The 19,359-nt window shown below is 36.5% G+C and overlaps 3 protein-coding genes and 1 non-coding gene across 6 annotated transcripts; 2 read left to right on the top strand and 2 right to left on the bottom strand.

The window, feature by feature from the left end:
* The first annotated feature begins 1,557 nt into the window (after positions 1–1,557).
* On the top strand, positions 1,558–2,865 carry LOC103865979 (putative F-box protein At1g33530). The gene is made up of 2 exons (XM_033289410.1): positions 1,558–1,595; positions 1,647–2,865. Exons 1-2 carry the CDS (start codon positions 1,558–1,560, stop codon positions 2,800–2,802), a joined length of 1,194 nt encoding a protein of 397 aa, XP_033145301.1. The 3' UTR covers positions 2,803–2,865.
* A 1,893-nt stretch (positions 2,866–4,758) lies between these two features.
* Positions 4,759–17,874, bottom strand: LOC103865502 (inorganic phosphate transporter 1-4). 3 transcript variants are annotated; one of them, XM_033290398.1, is made up of 3 exons: positions 14,820–17,874; positions 7,824–7,848; positions 4,899–6,532 (listed from the first exon to the last, which is right to left on the bottom strand). In XM_033290398.1, the coding sequence occupies exon 3, from the start codon at positions 6,507–6,509 to the stop codon at positions 4,932–4,934; it is 1,578 nt and encodes a 525-aa protein (XP_033146289.1). In that variant the 5' UTR covers positions 6,510–6,532; positions 7,824–7,848; positions 14,820–17,874; the 3' UTR covers positions 4,899–4,931. The 3 variants fall into 3 exon arrangements, with proteins under 3 accessions (XP_033146287.1, XP_033146289.1, XP_033146288.1); XM_033290396.1 differs by lacking the exons at positions 7,824–7,848; positions 14,820–17,874 and adding an exon at positions 4,759–4,845 and having other exon boundaries at positions 4,932–7,255; XM_033290397.1 differs by lacking the exon at positions 14,820–17,874 and having other exon boundaries at positions 4,899–6,732; positions 7,824–7,849.
* LOC117133849 lies at positions 12,604–12,710 on the top strand. Its single transcript, XR_004457890.1, has one exon. It is a non-coding gene; the product is annotated as a small nucleolar RNA R71 (small nucleolar RNA).
* A 240-nt stretch (positions 17,875–18,114) lies between the features above and the next one.
* LOC103865501 (NDR1/HIN1-like protein 12) lies at positions 18,115–19,059 on the bottom strand. Its single transcript, XM_009143290.3, has one exon. It carries the CDS (start codon positions 18,919–18,921, stop codon positions 18,295–18,297), a length of 627 nt encoding a protein of 208 aa, XP_009141538.1. The 5' UTR covers positions 18,922–19,059; the 3' UTR covers positions 18,115–18,294.
* Between the last annotated feature and the right edge of the window lie 300 nt (positions 19,060–19,359).

Below are 19,359 nucleotides of genomic sequence, written 5' to 3'. Positions count from 1 at the left end.
TTATTAGCATAGACTAAAATTTTATATCTACAACTATATTTTATCTTTTTATTTATTTTTAAACTCTCAATATATTGTTTAAAATATTTATATACAACAATACAACAGTATATAATAATAACCTTTATTTCAGATACTATTTAAAAAAATATGTTATTAGAAAAGTATGAAATTTTATAGTAATTCATTAAAAATATAAATGACAAATCAAAATTTAATTATAGCTGTTTTTAATTATAACAAAATCTGTCGAGAAAATTTATAAAATATTACCAAAAAGTTTAAATGTATTTTATAAAATAATGTATTAACTTAGTATTCAAAAAAAAATTCAAAATTCATGTAATCTTTCAAACTCAGAAATAATAGTGTAATTTTTTAAAGTTTTCTTGACAAAATATAAAATTTTGAAAATTAATATTCAAACCAAAATGATTATATTTTTAAATTTTACAAAAGCTAAAATCATAGATAATAAAAAATAACTTTTTGAAATGCACCACGAAAAAAATTATATATGTTGTAAAAATCAAACAATATAATATTTTGAAATCTTAATTAAAAATAAAAAGAAACTTAATATCATAACATCCAAAAAATATTCTATATCAATAAATTTTACTAAAATAATATGATAGATGCTACTATATATAATATTTACTATAATAATAAGACTATATTATTTAAACAAAACATTATTTTTACTTATAAATCCCGTAAAATACTAAAATAATATATATTAAAGTATTTTTTTAAACACAACATGTAAATATAAATTATCTTAAACATATTTATTTTATATAATATAAATAAATTTTAATAATGTATTATAAGAAAATATATAAATTAAAGAAAAACATATTTTGAACGAGGTTATATATTTGATAATTTCATATTATTATTTTATTGTAACTAACTCGAAAATATATTAATAAGTAATAAAAATTAATAACAAAATAAAATGTATTAGGTAAATCACTATATATTAATAATACCGAATAGGAAATATAAACAAATCACTGTTTATTTAAAACATTTTTAATAATATCAATCCCTAATATCAATACATCTATAAAATGAAAAAAATATCCGCACGGACGTGCGGGTTAAAATCTAGTTCTCATTTAAAATTCTAAACAAAAGAGATTTGTATCATTTTTAAAAATTTTGTCACAATCTTATCTATAAGAAAAAAGGATTTATAGAATCCTACAAATACAAAAAAATTATTTAATGAATATCTTTAAAAATATAATTATAAAATAAGTAATTTTTCTTTTTAAAAAATCTTAATAAAATAAAATTTTAAAAGTAGTCTTTTATTTTTCTTATAAATAACAATATTTCTTAAATTGCTATTTTAAAATTGTAAATAGTTTAAGGGTAAACATTCTTTAAACTCTAACTTGAATTAAGAGGCAAAGATTTCCGATCAAACAAATAGGAAAGCAGTAATCAAAATATGTAAAATTCACAATAGATATCAAACAAATATGGATATCATATATGCGACAGCCTTAATAATAGTGACGGGACAAATCTCTCCAAATGAAAATGATGGAAAACTTCTTTAAACGTGGAAAAGTTCATATTTCGTGTTAAGAAGTTCCTTATCGAGTTTCTTATATATTGTGAACTTGATCAAGAAAATTTGTGCGGAATTGTTTTAATAATATAGATATAGCTCTGTCAATGGTGGAACTGGTTGAGTTGAAGAGAAACAAATGGAAGGCGAAGATCCAACATACCAAAGGGCAGCTTTTAGCGATTTTGGGCAGAGTTTTATTAGTTTGTCGTAAGAAACAAGAAAATGCAAAACCTAGCTGTATCATCAAGATACCGGATGATTTAATAGAAGAGATTCTTCACCGTCTTCCGGTGAAATCGTTGGTAAGATTAAAATCAGTATCGAAAGAATGGAAATCATTGATGGAATCCGGCTATTTAGCAGAGAAACACCTCCGTCTCCTTGAGAAAAAGTATTATGGAATTGTTGAAGAAGAGATGAAAATCACTGTTCACAAGTCCACATCGAAAAGCTTGTGTATCAAGTTTTTCTCGAAATGCGGTAAAATGAGTTCTGGAGCAAGTTCAGGAGGTCTTGTTCGCGTTGCTGGTTCTTGTAATGGTTTGGTATGCGTACACGAGTTGGATTCTGTCAACGTTTATCTATGCAACCCAATGACAGGTGTGACCCGGACACTTACTCCTCCTCCTCAAGCTAACAACAAACTTTCAGTTGGGTTTGGGATAGATGTTGTGACAGGAACATACAAAGTGGTGCTTTTTTATTATGGCTTGGGAACAGTGGTTTTCGATTTCGGCACTAGCAAGTGGAGGCCAACCGCTGGTCCAATGCCACTTTCTTGCATTCCGCGTCCTGATAGAAACCCAGTCTTTGTAAACGGCTCACTCTTCTGGTTGTTGAAAAATAACTTTTCCGAGATACTAGTCATGGATCTTCACACTGAAAAGTTTCGTACTTTGTCCACACCCAGCGATATGGGTGTGACAGTGGGTGAAATTTACATGTGCAGTTTCGAGGATCGTGTCTGTTTCTTTAATTTCAGACAAATCTATAATTTCAGACAAGGTGTGCGTTCGTACGTGTGGGTCCTTTTAAAGAACGAGAGGTGGGAGAGCACTACAGATAACTTCTTAGGTATCCGTAGTCCTCCAATAAGCTTGAATTCAGCTTGGTTTTCACAGACCTTAGTTTCTCCTTGTCAGTCGTCGTCTAGCACATGTATCCGTTATAGACAAAGACAGAGGAGTAGTGCATCTGCACAATATTGTCAGTAGCTTCTTTATCTTCCTCTCTCTCACATTTATTATTGCTTCTCAATCAAGTAAACAAAAATGGTTAAAAGTATTAGACCACCCGCAACGGGGGATGAAGAGGAATCCTTAGCTCTTAATCCTAGGAGATTAATAATATAATAACAATATAAACACTTAGTGATCTAAGGATTGATCCCTAAATAAAGATTTTAAGGATCAAATCCTTATAGACGTGGCAGCTTGGCCTTTTCTAACACCAACTTAGCCTTTTTCATTCAGTCACTATATGTTCATACTATTAGTACGTTTAGGTCTATCTCTGATATAACTAAAGTTCTCTACTTTAAGCATTCATTAGCCTTCTCAAAGTCTCAACATTGAGGATGTCAAGAATCAGAAAATTCAAGAGTTGTGTTTTATTTCTAAGAACTCCAAATTGGAGAACACCATTGGAGATAGAATTTTGATTAGGGTCCTTAGCTATTCAAAAGAAAAAAAAATTAGTTTAATAATGCTAAGGACTCCAATGGTGGTAACACCATTGGAGATGCTCTTAGTCTTCTTCACAGTTTCAGGTGATGGAGATACGAGAGTCATGGACGCGCCGATCGAGCTGCATTTGTCTCTAAACTAATGATCCTTTGTTTTTTACTTATGGTCTCTAAAAAAATGTTTTCTTGATTAATTACTTCTAGGTTGACTCTATAGTATATAGTAAGTAACCTTGGAAGAGCTACTAGTTTTCATTGATCGCGTCTAGGGTTTTGATGGTAAAAGTGCAATATGGCTACTATATTTGAACGTCTGCTTGGACTCTTTAGATACTTTTAATTTTGAATTTTGAGGCCTAAAAGTGCTACTATTAAAACCTTTTAGGAGTTTATTCGCTGCGCCTTTCCCTTTCTCCTTGACGTTTCTTAAACGTGCACTGATCAAATCACGTATTGCTGCAACTACTCTTCGACTTTCAAAAAAATTGAATCAAAGTTTTGTAGGCTAATCACAAAACGCCGAAAATCTAGGTTTAGTAGGTTAATCAAGTTGTTTTTTTTTTTTAATTTAAAATTTTAACATGGTGGTAGTTGTATATAACGGAATTGCTTTTTAAAACATGAAAACAGCAAGGGATGAATATTGTAAATGGTAAAGAAGAACAGAATCACGTTTTAAATGTGATAACGTAAATAAGTGATATATCATTCAACACATACGTGCTGATAAAATGGTTTTCAAAACTAAGGTTTGAGGCTTTGAGCTACATGGTTCTTCTCTTTGGAGGCTTTTTTGCTTAGGTAAGGATTCGCGAACCATATCTATGAGCTCAAGTCATGACCTTATCAGTTAGGGTTGCACTTTAATGTTTGTTTAACATCAGTAGATTTGCAAAGGAATTTGTGATTTAGTGTGTTTAATAAAGTCAGTTGTTTGATGAGACGTAGAATATTGAAATTTTGTGCTTAGTGTTCTAGGTCTGTCTCTGCAGATACTATCAACTGCTACTCTGATGGAGCATGGCTCTCAGCGTCTAGCAAAGGGGGAATGGGATGGATCCATAAGAATCAACCTGGCATCACACTGCGAAAGGGTTCCTTTCAGCGCCACTTTGTTGCCTCTGCTGTGATAGCGGAAGCTTTGGCTATGAAGGACTCGATCTACTCTGCTATCTATGCAGGTTTTAAAGACTTAGTCTGTTTCTCAGACTGCAAAAGTCTAACTGACAACCTCACAGGAAAGACTTCTGTGACTGGCCTTGAGGGTATTCTCCATGACATAAGCATGTTGAGCCATTCCCTCTCATCTATCTCTTTTGTTTTCATTCCTCGTTTAAAGAATGTAGCTGCTGATACTCTAGCTAAATCAGCTCTTGTTGTATCTGTTAACTCACCTTTGATGTGAGAAACCCTTTATGTTTTAGCAAGTAATGAATGGTTTGATCAAAAATAAAAATACGGAGATATTACACTTACCCACTTTATAATATTAGATGTTTAAAAATCTGAGAATCGTAAAACTGATATTTCCCGATGGTAATAGTCCCCACCTTCCACCTCATGTTGCGCCCATCTGCACGAATCAACATGAAGAAGTAACAATTTAAGTTGCTGAACACAACAAGAGAAGAAGAAAAAACAAAAGGTGTACTATATAACCTATACTATTGGGACCGTTCTAATATTGTTGTCGTTGTCTTCATTTTCACCGGACATTTCCTCAAGCGACTTTCCCTTAGCTTCAGGCACCAAGAAAGTGAAGAGAAAACCCAAGAAGTTAACCACACCTAACACGATAAGTGAGTTCCTGACCCCAATCCCTGGAGGGTATCCTGCATCTGTCTTGTCCTTGTCAGGACTTTGGGACAAGTACAAGAACCCAAAAGCACCAACTATTGCACCTACTTTTCCTGATGCTGCAGAGATACCATGGCATGTGGATCTAAACCGGGCCGGGAAGATTTCGGCCGGTACGATAAAGGTTGTAGCATTGGGTCCAAAGTTGGCGAAAAAGAATGTTAACGAGTACATGATAACAAAACCGATCCGGTTCTCCTTGTGAGTCCAGTGGTTGTAGGGTATAGCCAGAGCAAACATAAAGACCATCATGAAGAAGAATCCCATTATCTGAATCGTGAATCTTCCAATAACGTCGATGAACGCAACTGTGAACCAGTAACCAGGCACCGCGCTACACAAGGCTATGATGGTTTGTGCACATGCGATCTTGAACACTTCTTGAATCGCGTTCATGGTTTGAGCCGGAGGAATCCACCCGATTGCGCTGTAAATATCCTTCTGAAAGAGGTTCTGACTGAAGAAAGCAATGTCGAGGAGGAACCAGGTTGATGTAGTGCCGAGCAAATGAAGCCCGTGGCGCCTCATGAATTCCTTGGAAAACAAGGAAAACTCTTTGCTCTCCACTTCCTGCTGTTCTGTCTCTATCTGCACTTGCAGAACCCTAGACATGTCTGAAGCAGCTTGCTTTACGTCTTTAGCAACCAACGCTGTGTATCTCGCGGTTTCCGGCATCTTGGAACGTGAGTAATACGTCATTGCGGCAGGGATAGCACCAACCATCAAGACTATACGCCATACAAAATCTGCTTGAGATACCGTGGATCCCAAGGCATCATCCGCATAGGCCGGAGCAGGGAACTTAGCTTCAAAAACAGATGAAATAATTATAGCAAAGATGCCACCAGCCATGATTCCAAACCCTTGCATGGCGAAAACCGCAGCAATAAACGCTCCACGAGTCTTCTTGTTAGCGTATTCAGACATGATCGTTGCGGATAAAGGATAGTCACCACCGATCCCAAACCCAAGCCAAAACCTAAAAAAACATAGCGTGGACATCACGGCTTTTGGCTCGTGCCCGAAAGAGAGACCGGAAGCTACAGAGCAAGTGACCATGACCATCAACGTCATACCATAAACTTTCTTCCTCCCGAGCTTATCACCAAGCCACCCGAAAAATAGCTGACCTACGATGGTCCCACAGAAGGCAACGCCGTTAACGGCAGCAGCAACGTTAGGAGGGAGAGTGCCAGGCTTCGGAGAGCCTTCCACGTGGTAGTAAATGCGGCCGAGGAGCTTGGTGACAAGAGAGATGCAAAAGAGATCGTAAGCGTCAGTGAAGAATCCCATTCCGGCAATTATAATCGCTGTAAAATGGTACCATTGCGTCTTTGCTACATCAAGTGCATTCAACACTTGTAACTGATCACTTGCCATTCGTCTTCAGCTCTGTAGTTTCACTAAAAATTCCGTATTAGTAACTTGATAACATTCTTGAGTGTTATAAGATTGACTTATGAATCATATAATTTTAGAAGCAAATAGAATTAAACATTTAAACTCCACTTGAATTTTATTTTGTTTTCTCGTATCGTTGATCCCACACTCACAAGCCATGAAGTTTGTTGATGTAATACTTAAAAGGGCATGTTGACCAAACCTGAAGAATGAAGTAATTGGCAATTTTAGAGCCATGGATAACCTACCTGAGTATACTCTACTCTTGTTACTCCCAAAGGTTGACTCGTGACATCTAAATCTGAACAGAGGATACAAACACCCTTTTTTGGGATACAAACACTAATGTGAGTGAGACTGCAAGTTGTTGTAATTGCTCACAGATTTACTCATCAAACTAAACATTTCCTCTTATTTAATTAGGACATTATATTTTTCCTGTCTATTGAAGTAACATTATTTTCGTCATTAGTTTATTTGTGAATCATTTGATTCATGCACCCAAAAAATGTCTTGTATTCATGAAGAGATAAATTCCAACAAATACGTTTTAAGAAAACAAATCCTAATTAATGATCCAAGAAAGTTGGAAACACACAATTTGATTTAAAAATAATATTACATCTGTTTCAATTTAAGTGTCATTTTGAGTTTGTGCACACAAATTAAGAAAACAATTAATTTTGTATATTTCATACTCCCTCCGTTTTTTATTATAAGTCGTTTTAGAGAAACTTTTTTGTTCCAAATTATATGTCGTTTTCGGTTTTCTATGTAAAATTTATTAATAATTAATGTTGTATGACCAATAGTAATATATCTTCTATTTTTCTATTGGTTAAATTGTGGTTAGGTAAATAATTAATGATGTTTTTGTTTAGAAAATATAAGAAATTAATGATTTTCTTAATCTACGTGCATAGCTGTAAAACGACTTATATTAAAAAACGGAGGGAGTATATAAAAACACAATTATCTATATATCTAACCATATTTCAACTAATAGATAAATAAATTGTTAAATAAAATTAATAATTTTGCATTGAAAATCGAAAATGACACTTATTTTGTATTTTTTTCTACAACAACACTTAATATGAAACGAAGAGAGTAGGTAATAAGAAAAAACACAAGCAAATGAAGCTCAGATTGATCCATAATCACTACTCGCACCAAACTGAAACAGAGGAGGCAGAGTAAACAACATAAGTCACATAACCAAAGAAAACAATATCGGGCTAACTAACATGATTATGCATCCATACATAAACATGAGTCAAAAGAAATACTTACTTGAATATACACGAACCTTCTATATATGATGTTAGGAGTTTTCAAGGCTCCTAAGACAAATGTTGTAGTATAAAAGATTGTCGAACCAGTTCTGAGGGATATCAAAGCACTGAGAATGCAAGTACTCACTTAATCTAAGTGCAACCAATGATTTAGAAGTGTTTTAAACTATGACTAAAACTAGAAAGCAATAACAGAATGATACTTTCTTGACTAAAGGGAAAGAGAACTCATGGGTATAGGGATTAGACCTTGGGTGATCAAGTATCGAACTAAGGATGGCAAATGATCAATCAAACTATCAACCTTAAGCCTAGACACAATTCTAAGCAAGCTCTATGTCTAGATGAATGCTCATTTGCTAACATATCTCAAACATCAAATGTCTTTGGTTGAATAATATGAAAGCAATCATTAATAACAAGTCTATTAGCTATCTTAGCATCTTTAACAACAAATGTCTTTGGCAAAGTATACTAAAAGCCTAGGAGAGTTGTCTCGGGCATTTCATCGAACACCTTTCGGGTGAGAAATGCCTAAGGATCAACTTTTGAGTGGCCAACTCAGAAGATGCATTATGATTACTCTACTAGCAAGGAAATATGAATGATCTACACTAAAACATCCTAGCTCTAACCTAATCACCCTTAATCTCCCTAACCCATGAATTCAAAAGGTGATTACTCACTAATCTCCATGATTCCTCTTAAACCCATATTGGATTTCAGATTAATCATGTAGAGAAATACAGGAAATAAAAGGAACACAGAATTTCAATAACAAACTGATCAATTCATTCAAAGAGATCCCTTTCCAAAGGTTTTTGGTGGTTTTTCTAAGAACAAAGATGATCTGCCTCCTCGTGGCTTACAGAGTAATAAAACATAGGTTTAGAAAATAAAAACGTGCATAATGAAATGACCAAAATGCCCTTGAGAAATCACAAGTTCGAGCAGAAACAAAACACGGAGCGACCTCAGCCCGTCGCTCCGACAAGTCGCTCCAGGCTTCGGGAGCGACCTCGCTGTGTCGCTGCGAGAGGTCGCTCCGGGCTCGTTCTCGCGTCTCCGGGTGATGAAAACGCGAGCGACTTCTCCCTGTCGCTCTGGTATGGTCGCTCTGAGCTTCGGGAGCGACTTCAGCACGTCGCTCTGGAAGGTCGCTCCGAGGTGTAAATGTGTGTCTCCAGACGTGAAAACGCGAGCGACCTTGTGCAGTCGCTCTGGATGAGTCGCTCCGGGATGTGGTGCACAACGACCTCATGCCGTCGCTCCGAGAGGTCGCTCCGGCTGTGCTCGTCCAAAGATCACTCTTTTCACCTCTTTTGAGCTCCAAATAACCTTATGTGGTACTCCAGTACCTAATAGAGACTCATGTATGCAAAATGCAACCTAAACATGTCTGAATCCTAATCTATATGATGAAAATGCTCATGGATGAATGGATAAAACAATGCAAATATGCAAGATATCAACTCCCCCAAACTTGTTCTTTTACTTGTCCACAAGTGAACTTTCTAGAACTCATAGGAAGAGAGGTTGAAGGTGGGAGCACATAGCCAAAAGAAACACAACTAGCACACTCTCTTATTACACTCTAGCTTCTCTAGGCCTATCTTAACTCTTTTTGTTCTTACACTCATCATCAAGCATCCACACATTCAAATCAACCAACTCTCACATTCATTAAGCACAAAACATCAGGTGAATTCTTGCAAATGGTCAGTTGGTCCAAGTCATTTGGTTGGGTAAGGGAAGGCTTTTATTCAAGTGATTCAAGAGGTTCAAAACATATGATCTTTAAGGTGGTTTACTCTCAAAACAAGTAGCCTTGACATTGCACATAATATATCTAAGAAAGGGACCAACTCATGCATACAATGCTCAATCTCCATTGTTCTACCCTTTTCCCAAACATATCATTACACAATCATTCCCAAATGTCAAACCCAACTCACATCTCTCACCAAAAGATCTTAAGAACTTTAACTCTTTCTTTTTGAAATCTACAAGGGATTTTTCTACAACCTCAAAACATTTCTTAGCTCCTAACAACTTTGCTAGCCCCCTTTTCTTTCTTTTTTTTTTTTTCGATTTCTTTTTTTTTTTTATATATTTTTTTTTTTTTTTTAGTTGGGGGCCAAGACTTTTCAAAACTAGAGCTAGAGGTTCTCTACTTATCCCAGAAAATCAATTCACTTAAGCACAAAGAGTCTATCCTTTTTATTTTTCATTTCTCCCAAATCATGATCACAACACTCACCCTCCCACCTATAGCTAGACAAAAGAGTGTCCAATCTAGCAAAAATGAAGATCAAGCATTGTCGTTCCCGATACTCTCAACATTATGCGCATGTAAGACTTTCCGAAGAAGGCCTCACTCATCAAACAATGAAAGCTTAAAAGGAAGGAAAGGTTTTGGGAGTGGTCTACCACTAGAGTTTGTCAAAAAGATTGGCATAAAAGATGTGACAACTCCAGTGTGTATAGCCATGACTCAGTACACAAGGGACCCTAAGCAAGAAGCATTAAGTTCATTCATTTCTAATAAGGTTGTAGTTGGCTTCAAAGACTGAGTTTCAGCAATCAACAAGTTTCAGGAAGAGTTTTCAAGGCTCGAAACATACAAGTCTTTTTGAGAGGTGCAAAAGCTACTCAGGTGCAACGTAGTGTTCTTTACAAGGCATTTAAAATCATTGCTCCCAATGCATGTGAATGCAACCTATATGCTCTAGACTCTCCTAGAGATGCAAATGATGCAAACTAAATGATTGATTTTTTTTTTTTTATATGCAAATAGGTATGCAATGCATGACTCAATGAAACAACATCAAAGCAAACATGATCAAATACTTGGTACCTCCCCCAAACTTGAGTTACACAGTCTCTGTGTTGTCAAGTAGAGAGAGAGATACCGAAAAGAAGACTAATATGCAAAAATAAAATGGTATATACAGGGGAGTGTGATGGGTTACCTTCTATGGGGAATGAGTAGAGGGAGATGATCCCTCCTCGTCGTCCTCAGGTGGTAACTCTTCAAGGTGCTCATCAGCAGGAGTGTCCATCTCTTCAATGTAGAAGGCTTGCCCGAACACAGTTGGTTTCCTCATTTTCCTCTTGATGTCAAAGTGGAGGATGTTCTCTTTACCCAAATGGAGATCAATCGTGCCTTCCTTCACATTAACAATAGCTCCTGCTGTAGCTAAGAATGGTCTTCCTAGAATCAATGGATCTTGAGCCTCCTCACCCATCTCAAGCACCACAAAATCTGTAGGTATCTCATACCTTCCAATCTTCACAGGGAGGTCCTCTAAGATGCCCACAGGATACTTCACTGAACGATCAGCTAACACCAGAGAGAGTCTACACTTCTTGAACTGGGTGAATCCAAGCTTCTTTGCAACAGACAAAGGCATCAAGCTGACACTAGCTCCCAAATCGCAGAGACTTTTCTCAAATACCATAGGTCCAAGAGCACAAGGTAGTGTGAAGCTTCCTGGATCCTCTAATTTCTCTGAAGCATCAAGCCTCTGGATGATGGCATTGCACTCATGGGTAAGAATCATCATGCCTTCCATCTCCTTCTTCTTTGCAGCTACAGCATCTTTCAAGAACTTGCTGTATTGAGGAATCAACATAAAAGCATCGATGATGGGCATTGCAACCTGAGCTTCACTCATTTGCTTCTCAAACAGAGCCTTGTATTTCTCTAGCAGCTGCCTCTTGAATCTACCAGGGAATGGAAGTTTGGGTTCATAGGGAGGAGGAACAAAAGAACTTTCACTTGCTGGAGTAACAACTTCACCATCTTTTACTGTCTTCTTCTCTTCCCCAACCTTTCCTTTACCTTTGGCTTCTACTATCTTTTCCAAGATCTCGTCATTGATCTTCTCATCAACAATCACCACTTCATCATCTATGTTGATGGCAACCCCCTCACCTAGTTTCTCAGCATCCTTGGTGAGGGTTTTAGGAGGTAACTGTTTACCACTCCTAAGGGTGATAGCTTTGGCCTCCTTGGGGTTTTGGTCAGACTTTCCAGGTAGAGATCCTTGCTGGCGATTCTGGTGAGTGTTCATGGAAGCAAACTGATTCTCTAAATTCCTGACTGTAGAAGCAAGGTGAGAGAATTTGTTGTTGAGCTCATTGTAGCTCCCATCAATCTTGGTATGAAGGTTCTTCAACTCATAACCAACATGCTTCTCACTTCTAGTCTGAGACTCCAAGATTTGTTTCAGTAAGGTATCAGTGCTGCTCTCTTGAGGAGCAGAGGAACCAGACGAGGGGTTTTGCTGAGGCTGATAGCTGCCTTGCTGGTTGTTTCTAGGCGGATAACCACTCTGTTGGTTGTTGGGATAGGATTTCTGTTGGTAGTTGTTGTACTGAAAGTTGGGCTCCTTTTTGTACCAGCTACCATTGTTGTTGATGAAACACAACTCTTCCTGACCTTCCAAACCCTCAACCTCATTGACAGCAAGTGGATCTTCCTGCCTGGAGTTACCAACAAACTTCAGCTGCTCTTGGGTGGCTTTTTCAGCAATGAGAAGGTCGATCTTGTCTTCCAAAGCTTTGATCTCTTTCCTCGTCTGCTTATCATCTGTTCTACTGCCTCTGTCGTGGTCTCCACTGTAGACTGCATCACTCTTTACCATGTTGTCAACCAGCTCTTCTGCATCCTCCTCAGTTCTCCCCAAGAAAACCCATTGCTAGCTGTATCCAGTCTGGCTCTGTACTTAGGAAGAGCACCACGGTAGAATGTGCTCAGCAAGCTCTCCTTAGAAAAGCCATGGTGTGGGCATTGAGCTTGGTAGCCCTTGAATCTCTCCCAGGCTTCACTGAAGCCTTCCAAGTTCTTCTGTTGAAAGCTGGAAATCTCGTTTCTCAGCTTAGCAGTTCTTGAAGTAGAGAAGAACTTCTCCAAGAATGCTTTCTTGCAGTCATCCCAAATGGTGATGGAGTCGCTGGGTAGAGACTTCTCCCACTGACGTGCCTTATCCCCCAAAGAGAAAGGGAATAGCTTGAGCTTTAAGGCATCTTAGGGACACACCATTGGTTTTTGACAACCCACAGTAGCTGTCGAACCTGTCCAAGTGATCAAATGGATCCTCTAGAGCCAAGCCATGATACTTGTTGTTCTCGATCAAGTTGAGGAGTCCTGATTTGATCTCAAAGTTGTTGGCTGCCACAGCTGGTGCTCGGATTCCCAATCTATGACCATGAATGTTGGGGCGGTCGTAAGTGCCAATGGGTCGAGCTGCTCGCTGTTGGTTTTGAGGTATGTCTCCCATATCAGTATCCAATCTCTGCAAGTGAGCCTGTTGCTCTTCTTCTCTTCTATTTCTAGCACACTCTCTCTCTAAAGCTCTGATGTCTGCAGCTATTGGAACTAGGTTTGATGGACCCCTGCTCCTCAAGTTCATACACCTGTAGATTAAAGGGAGGTGAAGAAGAATCAGTAACAAAAGAAAATAAAAATGACTTAGTCTCAAGCAAGTGACTAAATCTCAATGTTCAAATCTACTCAGAATTTGGCAACGGCGCCAATTTGATGTTAGGAGTTTTCAAGGCTCCTAAGACAAATGTTGTAGTATAAAAGATTGTCGAACCAGTTCTGAGGGATATCAAAGCACTGAGAATGCAAGTACTCACTTAATCTAAGTGCAACCAATGATTTAGATGGGTTTTAAACTATGACTAAAACTAGAAAGCAATAACAGAATGATACTTTCTTGACTAAAGGGAAAGAGAACTCATGGGTATAGGGATTAGACCTTGGGTGATCAAGTATCGAACTAAGGATGGCAAATGATCAATCAAACTATCAACCTTAAGCCTAGACACAATTCTAAGCAAGCTCTATGTCTAGATGAATGCTCATTTGCTAACATATCTCAAACATCAAATGTCTTTGGTTGAATAATATGAAAGCAATCATTACTAACAAGTCTATTAGCTATCTTAGCATCTTTAACAACAAATGTCTTTGGCAAAGTATACTAAAAGCCTAGGAGAGTTGTCTCGGGCATTTCATCGAACACCTTTCGGGTGAGAAATGCCTAAGGATCAACTTTTGAGTGGCCAACTCAGAAGATGCATTATGATTACTCTACTAGCAAGGAAATATGAATGATCTACACTAAAACATCCTAGCTCTAACCTAATCACCCTTAATCTCCCTAACCCATGAATTCAAAAGGTGATTACTCACTAATCTCCATGATTCCTCTTAAACCCATATTGGATTTCAGATTAATCATGTAGAGAAATACAGGAAATAAAAGGAACACAGAATTTCAATAACAAACTGATCAATTCATTCAAAGAGATCCCTTTCCAAAGGTTTTTGGTGGTTTTTCTAAGAACAAAGATGATCTGCCTCCTGGTGGCTTACAGAGTAATAAAACATAGGTTTAGAAAATAAAAACGTGCATAATGAAATGACCAAAATGCCCTTGAGAAATCACAAGTTCGAGCAGAAACAAAACACGGAGCGACCTCAGCCCGTCGCTCCGACAAGTCGCTCCAGGCTTCGGGAGCGACCTCGCTGTGTCGCTGCGAGAGGTCGCTCCGGGCTCGTTCTCGCGTCTCCGGGTGATGAAAACGCGAGCGACTTCTCCCTGTCGCTCTGGTATGGTCGCTCTGAGCTTCGGGAGCGACTTCAGCACGTCGCTCTGGAAGGTCGCTCCGAGGTGTAAATGTGTGTCTCCAGACGTGAAAACGCGAGCGACCTTGTGCAGTCGCTCTGGATGAGTCGCTCCGGGATGTGGTGCACAACGACCTCATGCCGTCGCTCCGAGAGGTCGCTCCGGCTGTGCTCGTCCAAAGATCACTCTTTTCACCTCTTTTGAGCTCCAAATAACCTTATGTGGTACTCCAGTACCTAATAGAGACTCATGTATGCAAAATGCAACCTAAACATGTCTGAATCCTAATCTATATGATGAAAATGCTCATGGATGAATGGATAAAACAATGCAAATATGCAAGATATCAATATACGCGCGTGGGATCTGATCTGATCTAGTGTTTAAAGTAAATGTCAAAGGAGTGTAGAGACAGAGAGGATCTTTATTTCTGGAGAAAATAGAGAGAGAGGGAGAGAGAGAGGGGGGAAGTGAAATGAGCGTTGAAGCTACTGATGTACACGGACATAGTGCAAGCCTTCTGAAACGGCCATTTATAAGTGACTCTATTCCATTTTACTGGATGCTTCTGTTTTACTGTAATTTATTCTTTTATTATCTAAAAAACAGCTGTTCCACTATAATAACGAGTTTTTATTTTCTTACATGTACAGATGTACTTGACCATGGGTTGTTTTAATATACGGAGCTTTGAAATGCTTGGAAAACGCAAATATTTAAAATTTTGGGATCTTCTCCATTTAATACAACCACTAGATACTCATCCCCTGGCATTCAGTTTATTAAACCATATTTCTGAAATAACTATTGTTAAACCGTGTAGACGGAAGGCATTCTATGCGGACCTATGGTTAGGAATTGATCGTTGTTTACAACAAGAATAGCCTTTTTGAGAATTAACTACTACATAAAACTTTATAATATATAATGCGTATACGCTTATATACGAGGTTGGCGACAACCGCTGATAAGTTCACACACCCCCAATTTTCTTGCTTATAGAATATTACTTTTTACTTAAAACTCAAAATTGCCTCTTCATCGACCGTTCGTGGCATCAAAAAGGTCACGGAGTCGGATTTTCACGTAGCGAAAGTTATTTGGCTTCCTGATTCTGCAATGTTTTACGTTTACTTTTGAAAAATGTATACTCATGAATATGAAAGTGTGTGATGTATTGGATAACATAGAAGCGTATATATATCTATCATCGATGAACTATTGTCTCTATAGGAAAGTAGCCAAAATAGTTCTATTGAAACTAAACTACTTATTATAATTCGTATAACTAAAAATAATAATTATACAGAAGAAAAAAGGCATACATATACAAAAGAAATTCGTATTTGTTAAGTTGCTTTATATAAAATGTAGAAGATACATTTCTTATAGACCGAATGTAAAACTAAACTGCAGTTACACACTCAAATAAGGAAGCCCAAATAAACCATGATCAGTCCACGAAAGTGGGAAAACATTACACCCACCGGTAGTCAATTGAACCTACAAATATAAAGATCTGATCTAAAATTTAATTTTTTCCCCATAGCATTAAGACATCAACAGATCACACGATAACCAACCTAAGTTGCTAGAAACAAGAGAGAAAAAAATCTCATATTAATCAGAATTAAATATTTTTACTATACATTATCTTTCTGAACTTTTGATTGATATTTCAACAAAATACATATCCAATCAATCTTAAGTAGGTGGACTTATAGTTAAGTGATGATATGTATTCAGCAATGTTCTTAAAACCGGACCGGCAACTAAACCGGATAAACTCTTGGATTATGGTTTAATGTGGTCCACTTGAGTTCAACCGGGTTTAGTATTTTTATTAAGAATAGTATTTTAGTATTATTAAGATGTTTTGTTTATATAACATTTGATAGCCATTTGATCTGGCTACTAAAGAGTTTAATTCATAATTAATTTAGAAGATAAAATCGTGATTAGCTTAAGAGAACAAGTGCTAAAAAGTCATGTGATCATGCTTAAAGTAACGGCTTGGAAAGAAATCTATAAATAGCTTAGAGACCTATATACTTAAGTACTAAGTAATTCTTTTATGGATTAATGTGTCACACATGCCATGCTAAAGAGTCATTGTTAATTGTTATATACTTGCCCTCACACTTCTCACCAATGCCTTCATCTCTACTTTGATGAATAATTGAGATTGAATCCAGTGCAAATCTAATAAAGAATGAGGCCCTATCTTTTTCTATAAATAGATATCCTTCTTCATCACAAAGACTCATTAAAAAAAACAATTCAAATTTTTATTGGAAAGGAATGAGAAACCAAAATTCATATCAAAAGATTAATATTTCTATTTTCGACCAAGGACCCATTATTCAAAAAGCTTCACTTCTACAGTGCATGGAGATATTACATTTACCACTTTATGATTCTAGGTTCGTGTAAGATTACGTTTTATATGAGTGTTTCCGAATAAGTGCAAATAATTTTGTACTTGAGTTCTCCCATTGTTAAACATCGCATAGTTGCGGAATCGTGGAAAAAATAATTAAGTTATGAAAAAAATTAATTAAACTGTAGAAAAATTTAATATTTTCGGAATGGCGTAATACATACTAAATTGATTAAAATACTTTATTAAATGAAAAAAACTATCAATAACTAAAATAATTACTACAAAATTTAAAAGTAACTAAAATCTATTTAAAATACTTTACTTTGTGTGTTTTCAATAATTTTTTAATAATAGATTGACATTTTAAAATATTATAACACAGTTATAGTATATTTTTACTAACAACATAACTATTTATCACTACAAAATTTATTGCTATTTATTTAAAATTTTAAAATGGTATTATTATATAATTTAATAATATGGCAGGGTTGATTTTTTGTCAATAATCAACTAATACTCACTTTTCCACTTAATGAAAAATTTCTTCATATTTTTATCCGTTTGTTATTTTTTTCATTCCAAAATATTTTTATGATTGGTAAAATATTTGCGTAATCTTAGACACGATTTCGTCATTCCGTAAAGGTTACCATTTTTTTTTGATCAAAGGTAGTGATTTTTTCACCAAGGAAAATAAAGCTTGCAGAGACTAGCAAGATGAGGAAAGGTCTAATCTACTGTTCTGTACAAAAACGAAAATGTGAAAGGGTTGATTTTTGTCAAAATAACTAAAACTCACTTTTCCACTTAATGAAAAATTTCTTCATATTTTTATCAGTTTGTTATTTTTTCATTCTGCAAAATATTTGCGTAATCTTAGACACGATTCCGTCATTTCGTAAGGTTACATTTTTTTTAACAAAGGTAGTGATTCTTTCACCAAGGAAAATAAAGCTTGCAGAGATTAACAAGATGAGGAAAGGTCCAATCTACTGTTCTGTACAAAAACCAAAATGTAAAATATTAAAGTAGGACAAAAACCAAAATGTAAAATTGAAGTTTAATACATTCAAAACTAAAAAAAGTGGTTTTTGTTTGTTTTTACTCTTCTTCAAACTTTGTCCTATTATCCACTTCTTATCCTCTTCCAATGAGTTTCCTCCTCAAATTATATTTCTGAAGTTTTATATATATATATATATGAAGTTAATTCGTACATCATGTTGTTATACTTGATTTTGAATAATTTAGCAACTATGTAATTAAACGATAATGTCATGAGTGTATAAGTAGACACTGTAATGTCACGAGTATATAGTTTACGAGATGATGATAAAGTAGACAAATTAAACGATACAGAAGCAAAGAGTAGCAGAAAAACGAGTGAATAAGGAAAAAAACAAACTTAACGGCGTCAGAGTTGTGTCCCTTTCCCCCGTCATCTAAACGTTGACACTGCATTGATTGTCCACAGTGTACTTAACGATATTTTCTCCGACAATAACTCCGTTAGATTTATCCGCAAGATTGATGTAAGCATGACAACGAACATGAAGATGATACTTCCCGGTAATAAGAGTCCCGACCTTCCACCTCACGCGCCCATCAGCGCGTATAACCAACTCAACAAACCCACGACTCTGCTCGTCTCCCAAAGCGACGGCATTATAAGGAGCAACGGAGACGGCGTTTCCGTAGATAATAGGAGACCAAACACTGTCTTCTTTATGGCCTTGGTACGTCGGAGGAATGGCCGTAGGGAAAGTGATTTGCTGGTTCCGGTAAGTGGCGTAGACGTGAAGACGGTCGTAGTAGATTCCGATCTTGGAGTTTCGGTTTCGTATAACGAGCGTGACTTGGAAGTTTGAGGTGAGGAGGTTAGGCTGCGTGAGGTTGAAGGCGTAGACGGTGGCGTCTTGGAGGATGAATCTTGGTTTTTTTGGTTGGAGGATTACCCAGACGAGGAAGATTGTTATCGAGACGATGATGATGAAGCCGATGATCACTACGCATATTCTCCTGGCGGTTCCTCCTCCGCCTCCGCCGTGCTTCTCACAGTCTCTGGACATTAGTGAAACGGCTTCTTTTATCTTACTTGTTGTGTGATGGATGGAGAAGATGTTATGTGTGACAGAGAGCTAAAGCATGTGCTTTGTATTTATATATGTAATTAGAACTGGTCTAGTTACAAAATGTTTGTACACTTAGCTTATGCTCTAATTAGAAAATGAGTCTATGGGTTACCTTTATACGAAGATAAATTTTCTTTAGGTTTTTGTCACGATAATTTATTGAGGTAATATATTTTTGTCTTTTCCACCTAAAGAAATGTGATTTATAATTTGATAGTTTTGCATTCTAAAAGTTATGTGAATATAGTACATGTGTGAATGTGAATCAGTTTTTAACTCGATATATGTAACATAAATGCGTGGATATGATTTGTAGGGAAACAAAAGGCGTGGACATAAATCAATATTCTTAAAGTAAATGGTATTTAACTTTTA

The sequence above is a fragment of the Brassica rapa genome, chromosome A04 (genome assembly GCF_000309985.2).
Source record: "Brassica rapa cultivar Chiifu-401-42 chromosome A04, CAAS_Brap_v3.01, whole genome shotgun sequence".
In the NCBI taxonomy this organism is placed as follows: domain Eukaryota; kingdom Viridiplantae; phylum Streptophyta; class Magnoliopsida; order Brassicales; family Brassicaceae; genus Brassica; species Brassica rapa.
Note: the sequence above shows the minus strand (reverse complement) of the source record. Positions and strands in the feature narration are given on the sequence as shown.